The sequence below is a fragment of the Rattus norvegicus genome, chromosome 3, assembly GCF_036323735.1.
Source record: "Rattus norvegicus strain BN/NHsdMcwi chromosome 3, GRCr8, whole genome shotgun sequence".
In the NCBI taxonomy this organism is placed as follows: Eukaryota; Metazoa; Chordata; class Mammalia; order Rodentia; family Muridae; genus Rattus; species Rattus norvegicus.
The window spans coordinates 42,049,938-42,069,635 of NC_086021.1; the positions used below are offsets into that span (position 1 = coordinate 42,049,938).

The 19,698-nt window shown below is 45.5% G+C and overlaps 1 protein-coding gene across 28 annotated transcripts in view; it reads right to left on the reverse strand.

The window, feature by feature from the left end:
* Window positions 1–19,698, reverse strand: part of Dennd1a (DENN domain containing 1A) — a 487,315-nt gene that overhangs the window by 75,436 nt on the left and 392,181 nt on the right. For 16 of the 28 annotated variants that reach the window (XM_039105281.2, XM_063283977.1, XM_063283985.1 and 13 more), the window contains one exon: window positions 14,479–14,544. The exons of the other annotated variants lie outside the window; for them this stretch is intronic. In XM_039105281.2, coding sequence (XP_038961209.1) covers window positions 14,479–14,544 — 66 coding nt within the window. The remainder of the gene's footprint in view (window positions 1–14,478; window positions 14,545–19,698) is intronic. 28 annotated transcript variants of the gene reach the window in all.

Below are 19,698 nucleotides of genomic sequence, written 5' to 3' on the forward strand. Positions count from 1 at the left end.
CTGTGCGTTAGTTCCTTCAGCTCATGCCATTCTTTTTGTCTGGAATCTTTCCGTATCACCCTCTTTTCTGTATCAGGTTAACCACTCCTCATCCTACAGGTAAAGTTTAGCATCATGACCTTCACAAAATTGCTCTTTTTCATATACTTTTGGGTCTTCCTCTCTGTCATGCCAAAGATCAGGTACCCGTCTATTCCTGTTTTTACTCAAGGACATGAGCTCTTCAGCTACAGGGGTAAACTGTCTTACTGGGTCCAGTGCTCCCTCACTCAGCACATGACTTGGTGTACAAAATAGGACTGAACATAGGGTGTGTTGAATGAACTGTCCTTGCTCTTTTATGGGAGGGAGTCTCATGAAATGAAGTGGCTTTCAGTAAAGCGAAAGAACACCAACAGAGCTTACAAGAGACCCACATGGTCCCTGAATTCTTCCTATAGCAGACAGTGCCCCAGCAAGGCTGCAATTATAGACTCGAACGCACACACATGCACACATCATTTAAAAAAATTCACAGAATGCACTTAACTCGGATTTTTTTTTCTTATTGGAAACCTGTTTACAATCTTGTCCACTGTCAGTCTTAAATGTCACTCTCCAGAAAGATGGCTGCTGCCAGGAGGAATTTATTTTCAAATTGAATCACAGCATGTTCATGCAGGGAAGCGCCTCTTTTGAATCTCCAAATTGGAGGGAATTCAGGGAAGAAGAAAAAGTGAGGTGATTAGAATTTGCAGAGGCTGATTCAGAAGGAAAAATTATGAGGCTAAAATATGTGAGGGTGAGCTAAACAGCAGCTATTAGTGATGGAGAAGGAGGGGGTGGGGTGGCAACCATCTACCACCTAGAAACCTACCAGAGTGATGAGCAGGCACAGCAAGGGTGGGGACAAGAGACAGGGCCCAGAGAGCAAAGTGGCAGGGAAAGCTGAGGCCACAGGAAGCACGTGGACACTGTTTTGCTCTCCTCCCTGGGCAGGGGAGCTGGGTGCTATGGCTCTGTCCAGCCTCTGCCCAGCAGCCACCATTATCTTTGCTCTAAAGGGATTCAACTGTGATTCTGTGAGACTAGGAAATCCAAACAGGGAATAGTGGGTCAGGCTCCTTTTGTCAGTCACCCAGCCACTAAGTGGTCAGTTACTCAGGAGAGGTTTGTAATAAGCATTCCTGTTCTTACTAGTTAGAGGGGAAGTGGTCAGTGAAGGAGCCTTGCAGATGGAGCACTTGTGTGTGTGTGTGTGTGTGTGTGTGTGTGTGTGTGTGTGTGTGTGTGTGTGTGTGTGTGGTGGCAGCTTAGGAATAGATCATCAGCTTTTACGACACATGGAATGCAGTATAGACATCAACAGGGTCTCAACTTGTAGTTCAGGCTGACCTGTAACTCACTATGTAGCTCAAGTCTGGCCTTGAACTCCTGGCAATTCTCCTGCCTTAGCTTTCCAAGTGGTGGTATTATGGGTGTGAGTTACAATGCTTGGTTCATTTTTAAACACAATATTTTAGACTGTGCCCAGTTTAGGCTCCTTGTCTCTTACCCTCTTAGCCTGGCAAGCACGTACTCAGGTTCCACAGCCTGGCTTTTGGGAAGCCTACTGCATGTCTACAAAGCAGGAAAGACTTCATAGTTCCCCCACTATGTTAATAGCTAGATGCACAGAGCCTATCTGAACTAGCATGGGTCTAGAGAAGGCCAATTTATCTTACAGACAGGTACAGAGTTACAATGCAGCAGGGTGCCATGGGCAGGTCTGGGGGCGCTGCAAAAACCTCCTGGGGAAAATGACATGTGTCTAGAAGTGGAGAGTAAGCTGAGTGGGATGGAGGGACAGAAAGGACATGAGATGGCTAAGTGGCTAAGACACAGAGAGCGGGGTATTGATACAGGTCACAGGGCAAGAAGGAACTGCCATTATCCTAAGGCACCAGGGACCATGAAAAGCTTGGGTGGCCAGGGAGAAGGTAGGTGTATAGATGGCCACAGTCTGGAAGGATCCCCTGGCCTCTGCTCTTCTGAGGAGACAGGGTAGAAGCAGGCTCCTGTTCCACAGGCTGCCTAGGGAACCTGGCAAGGGGGCTGGGGGGGGAAGCTAGTGAGGAAGCAATGGGAGTAAGGGTGATTTTAGGTGTGAGTTGATAGACACCACAGCCTAGATCTAGCAGACTGACCATCTCATTGTTAGGCAAGAGCCCTGGAGAGCCAAGTAGGAACATGGGATTCACTGGTGCTGGCTCCTTCCTGAGTCCAGCTGAGGCCTGGGATGGGGTTATGTTTGGGGCATGGAGGAATCCCCAAGAGTAGGGCCTGGCACTCAGAAGTGCTCCATGGGGCAGGAGGATCACATCTGAGCTTCTTTGTCCACTGCTTGGAGACCTCCAGGTTGTTCCAGAACACAGAAATGTTCACTCAAGCAGACTGGACATCACAGACTATCTCTGCTTAAAAAAACATAGGGTCCCAGATGGGCCTCAGGGCTCAGACACTGGCTAGCCTAATGGCTACACACATAGCTCTGCCAGGTGACCCATCTGTTGGGACTGATGTTCCCATGAGGTGGGTATGGTATGGGGCAATGCAGGTATGGTATGGGCTGGGCTGAGGCTCCTGGCTCTGTCACTTACAATTTGTGAGATTGGGAGAGTCAGGAGTTCTCCAAGCCTCAGTTTGCCTTGTGTGAAATGGGCTGATGCAAACCCACCTCCCAGGGCTGTAGGGAAGGTCAGGTGACTTTATATGAAGTGTCTGATTCTGGACAAGACATGCCACAGAGACCTTAAGGTTGGTAGTTGTTCTTTAAAAAAAAAGGCTTAGTTTCTTAGGATTAAATACCAAACTGGCTAGTTCTCCTAGTATTTGTTGCCACATTCAATAAGTGCTATTAAACAATATATTTACTCATTTTACAATGTGACTAAATCTGGTCAGAGTCGCTTGTTTCTGTCTGAGTTGGCATCTCTGGTCTGTGGGAAGTCTGTTTTCTTATCCTAAAAGTTTCACATCCAAGGAGCCCATGCCAGGAAACTCTAGTCTTTGTGTTCCAAGGCATTTAGTGAGCCACTATCTATCAAGCCATGAGGTAAAGGGGAAAGAGAGATAGATCTGGATTGCAATCCCACCCTCTGGCAATTGGGTAGCCTAGGGTGAACCCACAAACCTCTCTGTGGGGATGGAGGACTCTGCCCTTGCATGAGTAATTGTGGATATCAGAACTTGTGCATGGGCACCATCCAGGATCCCTCCTGGAAGTTGTCTGATTCTTTCCCTGCCTTCATGGAGGCTGCCCTCTAGTCACCAATACTTACTGAGCACCTTCTCTGTACTGTGTGCTGCACTATGTACTAGAAAGTTACAGTAGGACAGATGGACAAAGTCTTGACTCTTCATGTGAGGATCTGCCTGTTCAAGCCCTGCCCACTCCACCCTGCTTTCCCCCTCTCACCTTGCACGTTCCAGCTGTATAGCATTTGTGGTATGTGACTGACAGGGCAGGCTCTACGTCATCACTGAACCTCTTCTGCTCATATTTTGTCTATGAGGTGGTCATGGCTCATTTGCTTGCCTCCTGTGAATCCTGCCCCCTCTCTATGTGACAGCATCTTGCACTAGCCTCAGTGTGTGTTATGGTGCAACAGGAGACCAGAGGAAGAGGTGGCAGAGGCTCCAGACCTGTCTTACTTTCTCTACCTTCTCCTCAGCATTGGTACCTGGGGCAGGTGATGCTCCCATCCCCGTGTTCTTCCACCTCTTTTGACATATAGAGCTGGGCATGCCCTCAGAAAAGTTGCATTTTGAAGCCAACAGACAACATAAGTCAGTGTGAGGTAATGGTGGCTGTAATGATCTGCAGTTTCTTGCCTGGGAGTGGCAACTCCTCTGGCCAGGAACTGTTCTCTTCCTTCTCAGGCTCCTCAGCGTGAGGAGAGGGCTCTGCAGTCTTGAGATGAGCAAGAGTCAACTGCTGGGAAAACTGTGCCCCTCAGAATGAAACTATCTGGTGCTGAAAGAGTTAAGCTGTGCTCAGATTGTAAGCAAGCTCCATTTCTGCTCAGCACTATCACTGGGTGTGAGTCACAAGGCTTAGCAGGTGTGGGCAATAATTAAAGGCTTCAGCAATCTACCTGGGCAAGGTATTTTTGCCTCTTATTCCAAAGAGGAAACTCTCTCTATGGAGAGCAGAGGAGCTCATTAATGAGACTAATTAGGTGGAAAGGGGGTAGAGGCTGGCATCAGCTGCAGCTCCGAGGAGCGAATCATTAAGCTCTGTAATCTCCTCTGTGGAGCAGAGGCAGACCAGGCTCAGGATGTGTAGGGGCTCCCGCACCTGAGAACCCAAGCACATGCTTTGGAGGGCTGAGGGGCCTCACCCAGCCCCTGCCATGTTCTGCTGGGAGACCTTGCCCTCCCTACCAATGTACACACATACATTCTCTCTCTTTCCCTCTCTCTCCCTCCCTCTCTCTCTCTCTCTCTCTCTCTCTCTCTCTCTCTCTCTCTCTCTCTCTCACACACACACACACACACACGGGGTGGGGTGGGGGCATGGGTTCAACCAAAGACTCTTCTTCGGGTTCCTTACTCTGTTGAGCATGTGCTGCTTTACAGCAAGGCTCCACGAACATAAGGAACAGAACAAGAATCTTAGTTTCCACATGTGGAGGATAGACTCTAATGTCTGGGTGTCCAAATTTTTTCCAGCCACTGCCACTGTTAAGCCAGTCCAGGGGGCTGATTTTGTTTATGACTCTCCTCTCTGGTCTGGGCACAGAGGCTGACACCCCTATCACATTCCAGGTACCACCAGTTCTGGCTGTGATGGGTACATGGGGAACTAATGGATGGGTGGGAATGATCAGAATGGGCAGATTTGGGTGGGCACTGCCTCTTTTCCTGTTTGACTTAGAGGTTCATCCTTGAACCTATAAAGTTCTCACTTGTTAGAGGACTAGAAGGTGGTGGAGTGTGTAAGAGAGAAGCATCTAAAAAAAGGGCTTGCTGTCAGTCACTGTGAGCTTGTGTAGTTCAGCACCAGGGACATGGGTAAGCAATTCCAAAGTTCCCACATAGCATGGTGTCTTTGGTAAGGCCTGTGAAACACTAAGCTCTGTGAAGGCTGGCACCATGGGGGCATCTAAGTTGTTCATATAGTATGTCATTCTGGCTTTGGGCCATGCCACTTCCCCTACTTGAGAGGCGAGGAAGGAAGCAACTGGCTAGTGCCCTACCTTGGACATCACTCAAAGCACCTTTTCACCTGAAACTGCACCCACAGCTCACAGGAGCCTCTCAGCAAGTTGGTGCCAATGAGCCTCTATGTGTACAGCCAGCTGGCTATGAGCATCAGCTTGTGGGAGTCATCCTCTTGAGGCCCTAGTGCTCAATGAGCCACTTGGTGAAGCCTTCCAACCCCTCATTCTGCTTGCTCCATTAGTACCTATCCTCTGTGCCCCACAGCTGACAGCTGGGTCCACCTCTGTCTGCTCTGGGCTTTCTGCTTATGCAGCGTGACCAGCCTCCTCACACTCTTGCAGCCGTGACTTCCCTCCCACAATGGATGGTATCCCCTCAAATTGTAGCCAAAGTAAACACTCCTGTCAGCTGCTTCAAGTACCTGGGCACAGAAGAGGAAAGAAACTAATGCAGCAATGAAACCTACTTTTCCCGGGGGTGTGTGTGTGTGGTGCTGTTAGACCCCACCTAGGCAGAAAGGTGGTAGTTTTTGACTTTGGGGGCCAGCCAGGGCACTCCATCCTCTGATCACAGTAACTGGTCCAGTGTCACTCATGCTTGACTACACAGGCCCACCATATCTTGTGTAAACTGATGCACGATACAGAGGCAAGACTCACTTCAAGCTAAAGAACCGCAAAAGATCCTTCTACCTTAATTGAAAAGCAAGACGTTTCAAAACAAAACAAAACAAACAAACGGGTAAAGAAAAGTCAAACAATGGGCCAGCAATGAGAGGCTAGACAGCACTGTTGGATCTCTTAGATCAGCCATGTTGGGAGCAGGAGACAGCCTGGACTTCTCAAGCAGAAGCAGAGGACCTCTCCCAACCCCTTTTTGTCAGTTTCAGTGAACCTTCTACCATCTATAATCATAAAAGGAAGGATGCCAACCAAGGGTTCAACTAAGCCTGACGCCCCTCCAGTCAACCTATAGCCTTGTTTATTTCTAACCAGTATTATGGCTGTTTCTACCTATCTTGGAGTATTTCTCTTTCTTGTGATTCTCAGTTAGAACCCAAGGCACAGTTCTCGGCTGTCTTCACTGATCCACAGGGCAGGACTCAAGGCCGCTCTCTGACCTCATAATGAACACAACTGGCTTTCCTGGATGAAAATGATCTTTGGACCCCCTTTTTGGGGGGGATGTTCCTAAATTTCCCCCCTGGTTTTGAACCATCAAAATATAAACACATATATATCTTACATAAGTTTATGTTAAAATGATTCAAGAAAAGGGTTAGGGATCAAAAGATCTCCTTAAGATTATGCAAACACCAAGTCCACTGAAGAGAGCTTGATTCTGGACACCTTTAGCCTTATGTTTTACACATATTTTACTACCTGTATTGTAGTATGAAAAAATCTGAGGCTCAGAGAGGATCAAGGAAGCTGCTTTCACCATAGAGTTTGACAAACATCTCTTTCAGCTCAACTGTCTTCATGGGACATACCTGCCTTCCAGAATCCCCAACCCATAGACAGCCAGTGTTTCCACATGTCATATTGCTGGTCAGAGGGTGAAGCAACTAGTAGGTGGGATATCAAGGCATGTGCTAATACTAACACTCCATGTTTCATGCTCTTGTGGTCTGAAAACACTACACAGAAGATCCAGGAATAAACAATCCATAAGTTTTAGATTGTGTGTTGTTCTGAGTTGCAGGAGAAAATCATGTGCTCATCCCATTCTATTTTACCCTCGATGTGAATCACCTTTGTCCAATGTGTCCATACTGTACAAGCTCCTGCCTGTTAGTCACTCAGTAGCTGTTTCTTGAACTCCTGCCATGGTGTGGCAGAGCTTGTGGCCAGACACATAACATACATCACCTCATCTCACCATGCAGGCATGCCAACTCACACCACCAGAGGGTGGTGAGTGGACCACAACCAGTTGCTTTGGAGAAGCACAGCCATCACAGAACCTTTAGTATAGTCTCAGATATATCTGTTATACATTATTACTAGGTTTTGTTAATTTCTTCTGTGTCTAATTTACAGACTAGGCTTTGTCACTGGGTTATATGTAGAGGTAAAAACAGTCTATATGTGGGATTCATGCTGCCTTGTATGACCTAAGGGTGCTGGACTAGAGAGAGAATACTGAATTTCTCATTCAGTCCAGATCCCACCTGCTGGCAGCGATTGGCTCAGGGCAGAGTTGTGGATGTACGCTCATGATTCAAACTGCTTCTACAGCGAACCTTATTGTGCTCCCCCTCCCATTGCCTCCGTGACTGCTGGCACCTCTGAGCCCCATGCTCTCCCCAGAGGGGGCCAGGTTGGGTAGCAGCAGTGGTTACAAGACCAGAGGGAGCCTGGACAATCGTAATAAATATGTAAAATCCAGAATTCATTATCTCTTGCTAATTCTAAATGCAACAGACGCCATGTCCTCCGAGACAGAGTCCAGCAGAGCCAGGATTATAGCAGACAATTTAGAAAATGGGCCCAAATGTTCAGTCCAACTCACAAAATCACCCTTTTCTTGGTGGCAAGATACCCACAAAGCTCACAGCTGTCTATTCATTCTGTGACCAAGGGGCCAGCCCTAGGCCACCTCTGTGGCAAATTCACAAGGTACATTTCTGAGGTCCTCAAATGGCATTGGGTGTGACCTTCTAGTCACAAATCTGAAACCAGGGAGAGAAAAGGCTATGGTTCTCTTAAAGACACAGTTAACAGGACCTATTACTATACAGTAAAATGTCCTCAGGGATGGAGGGAGGTACTCCACAAGCCAGAGTTGAAGTGAGCATCCTTCATGCTTGAAAACAGACCCCTTCATGTGGCACCTGCCTTCATCTATCATCCCCAAAGAAAGAGAGGGCCTGCCGAGCCACACGGGGGAAGTGGCTAATGCTTACAATTGGCCAGGCAGGAGGCCTGTGGAGGCTCCCCTGTAACCCTCCCATGCTCGAAACAGCTCCTATGGTGAAGGCTTCAAAGGTAGAGAAGTGAAAAGAGATTTCCCCTCTGCCCTGTGCCTGTGGAGAGAATGTCTTTCTGTTCCCTGTCTCACACATGCTCATATATGTGCACCCACACAATCCCCTGCAGGAGAGACCCAAGGGCTGGAAAGAAGGGATTGTGTTGAGAGCACAGATGAAGGTCACACATTCGATCTGATGTTACAGGTCTGGATCTGTCACTCAAATTACTACGATTAAAGGAGACAGAGGACAGAAAGAGGTACAGGATGAGGACCCTTTGCATAGCAGGGGCATACACACGACAGAAAACCTGCTGTGAATGCTAACCGTCACCAGGTGATATGGGTAGGTTCTCCACCAGCCTCAGAAACAACCAGAGAAATGGCTTCAAAGGCACTCGACAAGGCCCCTGGTCTTCTTTACCTAAGCTCCTCAGTTTCTCCTCTATTGGCTTTACCCTAGTTTATGAGCTCCAAATATAGTTCTTTTCCATGTGGTACTGAAAGGTCCAGCTAAGTCTTGTCCTTGTTAATACAAGTGGGAAGATTATTATCAGTCACTAACACTTTAATAAAAATTAGTTCATTTGTAATCTAAAAGCAGTGAAGAACAGTAGACATACCAAATTCTGTGTTTCTTTTTCTATTCTCTCCTCCCTTTTCCTTTTTGAGGCAGTACCTTATGACATAAAGCAGTTTGTCCTCAAAGGACTTGAGCTCTTTTTTTTTTTTTGAGACTTTATCATATTTATGTATCACCTGCATATATGTCTGTGCCTTCAAAGACCAGAAGCGGGCAACAGAGCTTCTAGGAATAGGATTATTGACAGTTGTAAGATGCTACGTGAGTGCTGAGAATTGAACACAACAGATGCTCTTAAACACTGAACCATCTCCCCAGCCCTGGATTTGAACTCTTGGTCCTCCTGCCTCAGCTTCCTTAGTTCTAGGATTATAGCTATTTGCCACCACACATGTCTTTGCTTCTCTCTCCTTGGTGGTGTTGGAGATTAAACCAGGGCCTTATGATTATATACTAAACATACTCTACCCCAGTGCTGCACACATCACCAGTCCTTGTCTTCCTTTTTCTAGTGCTAGGTAGTGTGGGGGTAAAGCTTAGGGGTCTACCGCAAATACAGCTAAGTGCCAGTAAGGTGACAGAAAACAGTCTCCTATGGGCTGAACGACCACAGCTGACAGGTGGGTGAGAAGCAGCAGCCAGCATGGTAGGTGAGGGGCTTTGAATGTAGTTGAATACTACCTGTTTCCATCCCAGCCACCGTCTTGAACAGTGACTGGAATTTAGTAGCAGGAAGGTTACAACATTCTCAGGAGATTGGAATAACTGTCTGAAACTAACAAGCAGACATGTATTTGGGACAAATAGAAATTCCTATATTTTGATTTAAAAAAAATCAACTTCAGAAGTTCCTAGTGAAGGCCAACCTGTATCAAAGTACTTTATTTGCTGGGGGTAAGAGGAAGAATTTCATGTTCAATGCATTCTCAACAATGGTCAGTATGTAATATGCTTCAAGAAGAGTAATACAAGACAACCACTGTATTAATGAGGACAGAAAACCTTGGCAACATCCTGGTACAGTAAAGTCTAATAGAAATATGTAAATAGCCAGACAGTGGTAGAACACACCGTTGATCTCAGTACTTAGGAGGCAGAGGCAGGCAGATCTTTGTGAGTTCAAGACCAGCCTGATCTACAAAGTGAGCTCCAGAATAGCCAGGGCTATTACACAGAGAAATGTTGTCTTGAAAAAACAAAACCAGAACCAAAAAAGAGAAAGAAGTATGTAAACAGTAAATATAGAAGGCTCAGAGATTAAAAGCACCTGCTGCTCTTGCAGAGGACCTGGGTTTGGTTCCCAGCATTCACATGGCAGGTCACAAGTGCCTATAATGCTAGTACCAGGGAATCTGATGCCCTCTTCTGTCTCCACATGCACCTGCACTTAGAGTGCACACATATATAAACAGGCAGACATATATGCACATATTAAACCTTAGAAAACCGGTGTACATGTTACCCCAAAAGCCATCCCTATCTGGACTAAGCATACTTTAAGATCTCCGTCACCACAGAGGGGCCTAGAAGGCTAGAGGAGAAATTGGACTAAATCTAACAAGCTTGCTCTGGAGATCTCTTTTGTAATATATGGTATCTGAAGGAGGGATAGGGCTCAACTAGAGCCTACCAATCCCTGATGGTGAGGACTGCCCTCCCTCGACACTGCTGGGACAATCAAAGCAAATGACATTGGTACTGTGGGACTGTAGAACATCATACAAGGGCTAGATGACAAAAGTGTACTGCTTTAGAGTGAGTCTTTCTGATACTGAACAGTGTATACACTGTATAGAGATTGTGTATAAGCAGCAGCCAGAGAATAAATATGCTGACAGGAAATGGATGTCCTCTGAGGTCCCTATTAACTAAAGATGAATAGAAGGGCTCAAGACTTTCAAATACTAAGTGCAGCTATTAAGTAAAACTGTTGAGTCTAGTCAGGAAACCAGAACACACCCATATGGTGATACCTTTCAGACATTTTTGGACTGGAGGTACCTGTGGAGTCCCATTGTCAGATGCAACATGGACACTGCACTTTGCAGCTCATGCCTTTGAGGAGCTGGCAAATGAATATGCTGAATAAATTGTGTTACTTTGCCACCTCAGTCCTGAGGAAAAGTCCTCTGACACCTGTCTATGTGAAGCCCTGTGTGTGGGCTCCTCTCCTATCTCATGGAGAAAGGATTCTTAAAACTGCATGTTAATCTGCAGCCAGAGAGGCTGGCTCAATAAAGTTCCAGGGAAACCTAGACCTCTCCAACACTCTCTGTGACTGTCTCCTCTTTCCTCCAATATGCATAGCTGGTTCCATATCAACAAGTCTCCTATCCTTCCTGAAACCTGTTCCCATATAACTCAGGGTTTGGGTGAGGTCACTATTGAGCAGTGACTGGGCTACTGACCCCGGGGCTGGCTTTTTCTACCTGCAGAAGAGGGTCACATAAAACAGGGCTTGTTCAAGGAACTGTCTCGGAGCAAGAGATGGTAGTGCTCTTACCTGGACAGGCCCTTCATACAGCTTCCTTTTCCCCTTCATAGTACCCAAGTTAGGTGGGCATACCCAGAACATTGTCATGCTTGTCACAGTGGGGCTGTTGGCTTCCTGGGAGAGCCTGAGATATAGAAAGGGCTCACTGGGTAGAAAGACTCACAAAAGAGACAGGTAATTCCCCCTGGTTTACTCAGGACAGAGACTAGGGAGGGGTAGTTTTGGCAGCCTTGTAAGCTAATTTAAAAGGATACTGTAGACAAAAAGAGAACATGTTGACTAGCTCAGGGTGCTCCCATGCCAGAGGTCTTGGAGTGATGGGAGGAGAATATGAAGGGAATGAAGAGAAGGGGGTTCGGCTCCTGGATGATGCCAGGTAGAGAACTGAGACCCTGTCTCATAAGCACTGGATACACAGGTAACTTTTAGTGTAAGATCTGTCAGGAGTAATTGTGTATTTTTTAAATATGTATTTTTTTTGTTCAGCCTTCATTTTAGTAAAACGAAGCATTGTGGAGCTGGCAAATCATCTCTGCATCCCAAAGCCTGTGCGACATGTGATAATGACTGTGAAGCACAGCTAAGCCTGTTAGCAAGAATGACCAGGAAGCAGGAGCAGGATTGATGCATTACCCTCCGCCATGGGCTCTTTGTTTGAGGATCATTAGGAGAGGAGCCATTAGAACTATGCTAGCCGGGTGGTGGGAGGGAACAGGTTGGGGAGCGCTGTGGTACCCATGGAGAGATTAGTAAATGGAATTCAGAGAAGAAAGCAGGGCTCTGCTTACACTATGAGACTCCTGGGGAATAATGGTGACACCTGTGGCTCCTGCTTCAGAAATGGTAGATGCAGCCACAGCCTTGCCAACGTTCAGTTGAAGGCTTCAGGTAAGCACAGAGCCTGGGTGGTGTGCTATGGGGAGGTTCACACTGTCTGACATAGGGTCTGAGGGAGGTAGGGCAGCTCTCACCATTCTCCATGTCCTGACTGTGGGCAATAGCAGAGAGTGGGAACTCTACTTCCTTGGCATCTACTTCCCACTGTTTTGCTTAGTCTCTCCTCCCAGTAAGCACTCAGACTTCTGAGGGGTTAGTGGTGGTGAGGACCTGTCAACCAACATGGGATACCTAGAGAGTGGTACCATCATACCGAGATTCCCCACTTGCTGATTCTCATAGGTGTCTGACTCCTTTGTCTTATAATGACATAAAAAGCCCATTCCAGGCAGCCCATGTCTTACACTGCTTGGTTCAAGTCTGGTACTTCTCAAGCAGATGTGTATCTTGAAGTAGCTTAGCAGGGGCCACGGATCTGATCTGGGAGTTGGAGTTGGACACTTTAACCAGTGGTCCCTTAAGAGTGGCTTGAGAAGCCCTGGAGGCTAAGACAGCATATGAAGGAACAGAGGGGAAAGCTAGGCAAGGTACCAATGGGCCTGAGTTGTCTCACCATCACTTTCTTAGTGGCTTCCAGTTCTTCCTCCTGATGGCAGTGTGAGAACAGCAGACTTCTTGGGGGGAAGGTAGATGATCTGTCTCTGGAATCTACAACATGCTGCTAGGGTCTCTGGGAGACCTCCTCCCAGGCACTCATTCTTAGAAAACAGGGATGCAGGTTGGCAGACAGAGAGGCTTGATGTTCCCTAGAATATAGTAGGACACACACTCTGCCAGGGCCTGAGGGACCCTTCATGACAGTTGCTTGCTTCAGTGCTAAGAATCTACATGATCTTGTATTGTTATTGATCAAATTGGATCTATCTATCAAGTTGGCAGGGTATATGTGGGGAGGGGGAGGGGCATGCATATCTTTCAGCTGTACAGATAAGAAAATTGAGGTCACATGACCTTGGGAGATTTCCAAGAAGGCAGGCCTAAGGCTGGAATCTAAGACTCCTGAGAGGGAATTCCAAAGCTTCTTGGGGAGGTTTGGCCAAACATGGCTCAATGTAACAGACTATGTCTTCATGGTGCAGCCAAGAATGGCCTCAGCCAGAGCAGTCAGCCAATTGAGAATATGGCCCGGCAGTCCACTGCCAGTCTCTGCACCACTGCCCTACTCTATCTTTGTAGGTATTCAGAGAACTCCTACTTACCCCACAGCACCCATTCATCTCCTCTGATAAGCCCTCGGCCTTCCTTGCTTTGTATTTTTCTTGTCCACCTATTAGTCCTATATTGTCTCAATCTGTTTTTAAATTTATTTTTTATTTATTTTTTTCATGTCTGTTTCTCTAGCAGGGCTTGAGGATCTCAGGGACAAGGGGCTGTGGTCTTACTTTTTTTTTTTTTTTTTAAATAGTCAGGAATGAACAGCACTGATCATACACTGGGTACCAAAAGAATGCCTGGTGTTAGTAAGGTCAGGGCTTGGGGGAAACAAATAGTTCCAGGAGGCATCTCTTTCCTCCTTGCAGCTGTCTCAGCACCAAAGGACCAAGGCACCCTTTTCTCCTATAACGTCGTCGTCGTCGTCGTCATCATCATCATCATCATCATCACCATCACTATCATCATCACCATCATCATCATCATCATCATCATCATCATCATCATCATCATCATCATCATCATCATCATCATCATCATAATGGATGGATGCAGTGCATGCCTGAAATCCCAGTGTGTGTATGGCTGGAGGCAGGAAGCTCAGGAGTTCAAGGCCATAGTCATAGGAGTTTAAATCAAACTGGATATATGAGACCCTGTTCAAAATAAAGGGCTCCAAGTCACCATTCTCTTCTATTGTGGGAGGAGCTGGAAGCAAAAAGGAGTGGGGAAATTACCAGGTTTATATGATCTGAGACCACAAAAGCCCACACATAAATAGCTGGACAACAGGATGACTCCAGCATTTTTAGAGATGGTCAGGAACCCTGCTATTAGAGACTTTGGCCCACCTCATTCTTCCAACTTCTCATACTGAGCTATCTTCATGACCTGTGACACATATGGAAAGTAACTATCTGAGGATCTTAAAGCGCTATTTTTCTATTGTTTTAATGGCTCCAATAAGGGCACCATTGTTCCTGAGTGGTATACACACTTCATTCTAGTAATTAGCTGTCAGAGAGGACCCGACAGCAGCCTAATGTTGTCCGCTCCAATCATATTAATGAAATGCAATCCACTCAGATGTCCTGAATGCATATCTGTAATTGCATTAAGCAGAGAGACTGGGGACATCAGGATCAAACTTCAGTCTCTGAGCAGAGCGTTACGATCAAGCACATTAATCCATTACCTCTTCAGAATCTGACAGCCAATTAATATACCAGGCCTTCATACACCAGGCGAAGGATTGATGTCCCTGTCATGATTTAAAAAAAAAAATTAAAATGACTGTTTGTACTCAGGGATGTCAAAGTAAATGCTGGGTGTAATGTTTCTAATCAAAATCAATTGTTCAAAGGTGGAAAGGTAAGAAGGAAACTTTGGGGAGCACTGTCATCACTTCCAAAAAAGGAGATTTAAGTCTGAAAAGTCACGTGGCTTATCTTGGTATTTTAACAACAAAAAAATAGCTAAAATTAGGTACAAGTCAGCATTCAAGTAACTCAACCATATTGAGTGATTTCTGAACAGGACATGCTGAGGGTGGATTTTTCCCTTTAATACAAACAGGCCTTGATTTTAAGGCTATCACCAGTATTTACAATGAAGCTTAAAGATATTCTGAACTAGAGTCTCATCCTGCATTCTTACCTCAGAGAGCATGCTTTGTTTATTACCAAAGCCGCTTTCTGCAAATGAGAACTTCTGCAGGCCCAGGAAGGCAAAGTTGAGCATGCACACGTCTTCAGGTCTGTGGAGCTGTACACGTGCCCTACGAGTCAGATCCACTTGGAAGAGTGCTCAGGTTAGTGGTGCCTTCTTTTATGGAATCCAGGTTAATTAGATACTGCTATCAGGATGCTGTCATCCATGGGCTGAGGCACACAGAGGGAGAGCTTTGGGAGCCCACTCTCTGCCCAGAACACTGTCTACCTGCAGCTCATGCATGCTGAGTATACACTGCTTTGGTTGTCTGGGATTAAGGACCTGAACAAAGCCTGTTTGGATTTCACCCATATGACTGGGGCCTATATGTTTCTGTGCTCTCTCATTACCACTAACATGGTGCCACCTAGCTAGCACTGCTACTCACTTTTGTGAATGGTCTTTCCCCAGGGTGAGTGACAACACTCATCATGAGGTATGATGTCCTGCACAGAGAACTGGGTTTGGCCTGTCTTCTGCAGGCGGTCTATGTTCCTTTGTAATAGCTCTTACCCTGCAGTGTGGGAGCTGTCTGACCTCCTGTGGTGATGTGTGGAGCTCAGAATCATCTACCACACTTGGTAGTGACTCTAGAATGCTTCCTAAAACCAATAAGGGATACGTAAGTCCTTTGCTGTGAATTACGAAGCAGAAGTTTATATGAGCAGTGTCTGAGAGTCCTGTGCGGTCATTTAAGTTGTGAAAAGTGAGAATGTGGTCTATCTTATGAGGCAAACTGAGGAAACATTGCCTATTTTTAGTTTTGTTTCCATAGTCTCATCTCCCTTTTACCTCAAAACAACATAGACTCTTACAAAGAAGTCCTGCAGCTGTTTTGCGGCTCAACAGGGAAAGTGCTTGTCAAGAAAGCCTGATGGTTTGAATCCAGTCCCTCAAAGCCATGGTAGAAGAACCAACTTCCAAAGTTATCCTCTGAACGCACGCCCTACACTCATATCATGTGCACGCGATAAGTAAAATAAAACACAAAGCTGCAGTTATCACCTAGAACCCATGTCAACAGAGAGAAAGGGTGTGATCATTACACAGGAGCCAGCGAGGCCACTTGGGGAAGTGTTCAGGTACAGGGCTCTTGTTAGAAGGATGCTTGTCGTCGAATTCCAATGTTGCTGACTAAGATACGGCATGATTCGTAAAGGCCTGAGTGAAGAACTGCTGGGGAATTCTGACTACAAAGAGGAGCTGGTATGCAAGGATGAAGGGAAACTTGAGTTCCTACTGTGAGCCCTTGAAATATGCTAGCTTCATGTACATTCTTTAGCCTTTGTCACCATCCTTATGAGGTAGCAAATTTGATCTTTGCTTTACTGGGGAGCTTAAAAAGGTAAAATAATTCTGTGGCGATCATGAGCAGAGTTCACTAAGTTACCAATTGCTCAAGTATAGGGCTGAGATTTGAATCCAAATCTGGGTCCTGAAGCTCATCCTGTGTCCAATACCATATGTTCCTACTATAGGGAAACATTTTCCTCTTTACAGACAGTTTTAACTCCTACCAAAGGAAGGCATGACTCATAGTATTTGAAAGCTTGGGCACAGAAGGGGCCATGAAGCAGAATGGTGTTATAGGAGGGGCCAGAGCTCTGGAGACTACCAGGTCAGGGTTTGGGCACTTGATAGATGAATGGATTTTGGCAAATTATTTAACACTTCTCATTCTTGTCTGCTCACCTGAATCATTGGGCCTAGTCATATAATATGAAGAGGATGAGCTCAGATGCTTAAACTTCGAGTCTGTTCTGTGGCCATGACTGCTCCCTTCTTCCTGGCTCTTCTGGAGTACAAGGAGGTATGTCCATCTCTTTGTAGGTATTAACTCAATTAATACGCATAGTAAACCCAACAGATATTATTATTCTCAATGCTGTGTTTTATAGCTGAGGAGATGTAGCACAGAGAAATGGAAGTCTTACCATAGCTACTTGAAGCTGCTATTCAGACCCTGCCCATGTGCTTAGCTACCACTTTCTTTCTCAGGGCTGATCACAGTGGCAATCACAGATAGGGATGTGCTAATTTCTCTTTCATGACTCACCAGTCCCTCTTCAGGGGAAGTAGCGTTAAGCAGCATTTAAAGATCTTTGTTTTTCTCTCTTGAGAAAGGTCTCACTATGTTGCCCAGGCTGTTCTTGAACTCTTGAGCTCACAGCGTCCTTCTACCTCAGTTTCTTGAGTGTTCGAACTATAAATCTATATCATGATTCCCAGTTCACGCTAATTGCCTTGACTAGGTTTCCCCTGTTTATGTTGAGCACACAGCAAGCATCCTGCAACTACCAGGTGAACTGACGTCTCAGGGAGTTCCCATTCATTCTAGCCACTCAGACATATGAAGGGAATGCCATCCAAAAGCTTACTCACTTTCACAGGTTTCATCATTTCAACTATCTTGTTTCATTTTGTTTTCAGACAGATTTCACTGCATAGACCAAGCTATCCTTGAACTCAGGACTTTTCTGCTCCAACCTACCCAATGGTGGAGTGCAGGTACGCACTATCACATCTAGCTATAATTCTGTATAGGTCAACAGGCTGACAGAGTGTTTTCCTCAACTGTTCTTCACATTATTTTGGGATTGGGACTTTTTGTTTTTTGAACCCAGAGCTCATAGATTTGGCTAGGCTGCCTGGCCAGCAAGCTCCAGGGATCCACCTGTCTCCATCTCCCAGCACTGAGATTATAGCCACTGGCTGCCGTGTCCAGCTCTTGACATGAGTGCTGGGAATCCAAACTCAAATCCTCGTGTATGTGCAGCAAGTACTTTTTAACAACTGAACCATATCCTTAGTCTTTCACTGAAACAAATTTTAAATTATTATTTTATAAGTGTGTGTGTATGTGTGTGTATGTGTGTGTGTGTGTGTGTACGCATGTGTGCATGCAGGTGCATGCTGTCCACATTGTATGTGGAGGTCACTGGACAACTTTTGAAGTTATTTCTATTCTCTCACCATGGGTTCTAGAGATCAGCAAGCACTTTTACCTGCTGGGCCATGCTGCTGGTTCTATAAGCATTGTTTTGTTTTCTTACATTTCCCTTTATTTTTGTTTTATATGTTTGATATTTTGTCTGCATGTATGTCTGTGTACCATGTGCATGCAGGGGCCATGGAAATCATAAGAGGATGTTGGAGCCCTGGGACAGGCACTTTTAAGCCGATATGTGGCACTAGGAATTGAATTCAGGTCCTCTGGAGGAGCAGCATGTGCTCTTTACTAACAAGCCATCTCTTTAGGCCACTGCAACACTGTTAAATGTGCAATTCAAGGTGTTAGCTCACCACCATACATCTCCACTTTTCCATTTTTTAAAAACTGAAATGATTTGCTGGTTCCTGCCACAAACCAGCTCCGAAGGCTTATGGCCCACCACATGAGCCTCCCTCAGTTACTGCTAATCCCTAATTTACTATCTGTGTCTGTAATCTTGACTTGTCTTTTTGTGACTGGCTAATGTCATGTGGTAAAATGCCCCCATGTTCACCCACACTGCTGCCATAAACTGCGTCCTCAAGCTGTATAATGTTGCTGTATACACACATACTACATTTTGCTTATCACTCATCAGCTTTGGGACACCTGGGTTACATTCAGATTTCACAACTATGAGTGATGCTGCTAAGAATGCAAGGGTACAAATACCCCTTCAATAACTTACTTTCAGCTCTTCTGGGCATGCATCCAGAAGCAGACTTGCTGGGCATATATGTCAGTCTATCAAACTGTTTTTTTTTCTTTTATAGCAACCATACCTTCTTACATACCTGCCAATAGTGAATAAAAATTCAAATTTTGGGGGCTGGAGAGATGACTCAGCTATTAAGAGTACATACTGTTCTTACAGAGAACCTCAACTCAGTTTCCAGCATCCAATCTCAGGTGATTCACAGACTACCTGTAGCTCTAGCCTCCATAAACACCTGCAAATGCATGCACAAACACACACAAACCCAACTCCTCTATGCTGTCAATAACACTTCTTTTCTGGGGTTTAGTTCTAACCATCTGGATGAGTACTGTAGCTATAGCTGTGATTTGTATTTACCTAATGATCACTGAGGCCGGGCTGGTTTTCATGCGCTTATTCTCTTCCGAGAGAATCAAGTCCTTTTCCATTGTTGAATTGGGAGGGCTTTGTTGTTGAATTTTAGGAGTTCTTTATATATTCTGGATATTAATCCCTTATTAGGTTTATGGTTCATAAAAATTTCCTCTATAATCTAGGCTTCCTTTTTATATTGTTGATAATTTTTTTGACACAAAGTCAAATTTGTTTGTTTTATTTTTGTTGTTGTTGTCTATGTATTTGGTGTTACGTACAAGAAGCTTTGGATAAGTCTAGTCCATGAAGTTCTTGCCTTCTGCTTTCTTCTAAATGCTTTATAATTTTAAGTATTACAATTAGGCTCTTTGGTCTATTTTGAGCTTCTAACATGATAATAGAAAAAGAGGTCTGAGCACTGGGGACAAACTTCCTTGGGTTCCTTAGGGGACAGTGAGCTTCTGTTTGCTCATTGATCACCTCCTAAGGCTGCTGTGCAGAGTGTATTCTCAGATTCTCAGGACTTTTAAGTGAGGGTTAAGACCTTGGGTTTAAGCTCTGCTTATTTTTTTTTTTTCTTTTTTTCGGGGCTGGGGACCGAACCCAGGACCTTGCGCTTCCTAGACAAGCGCTCTACCACT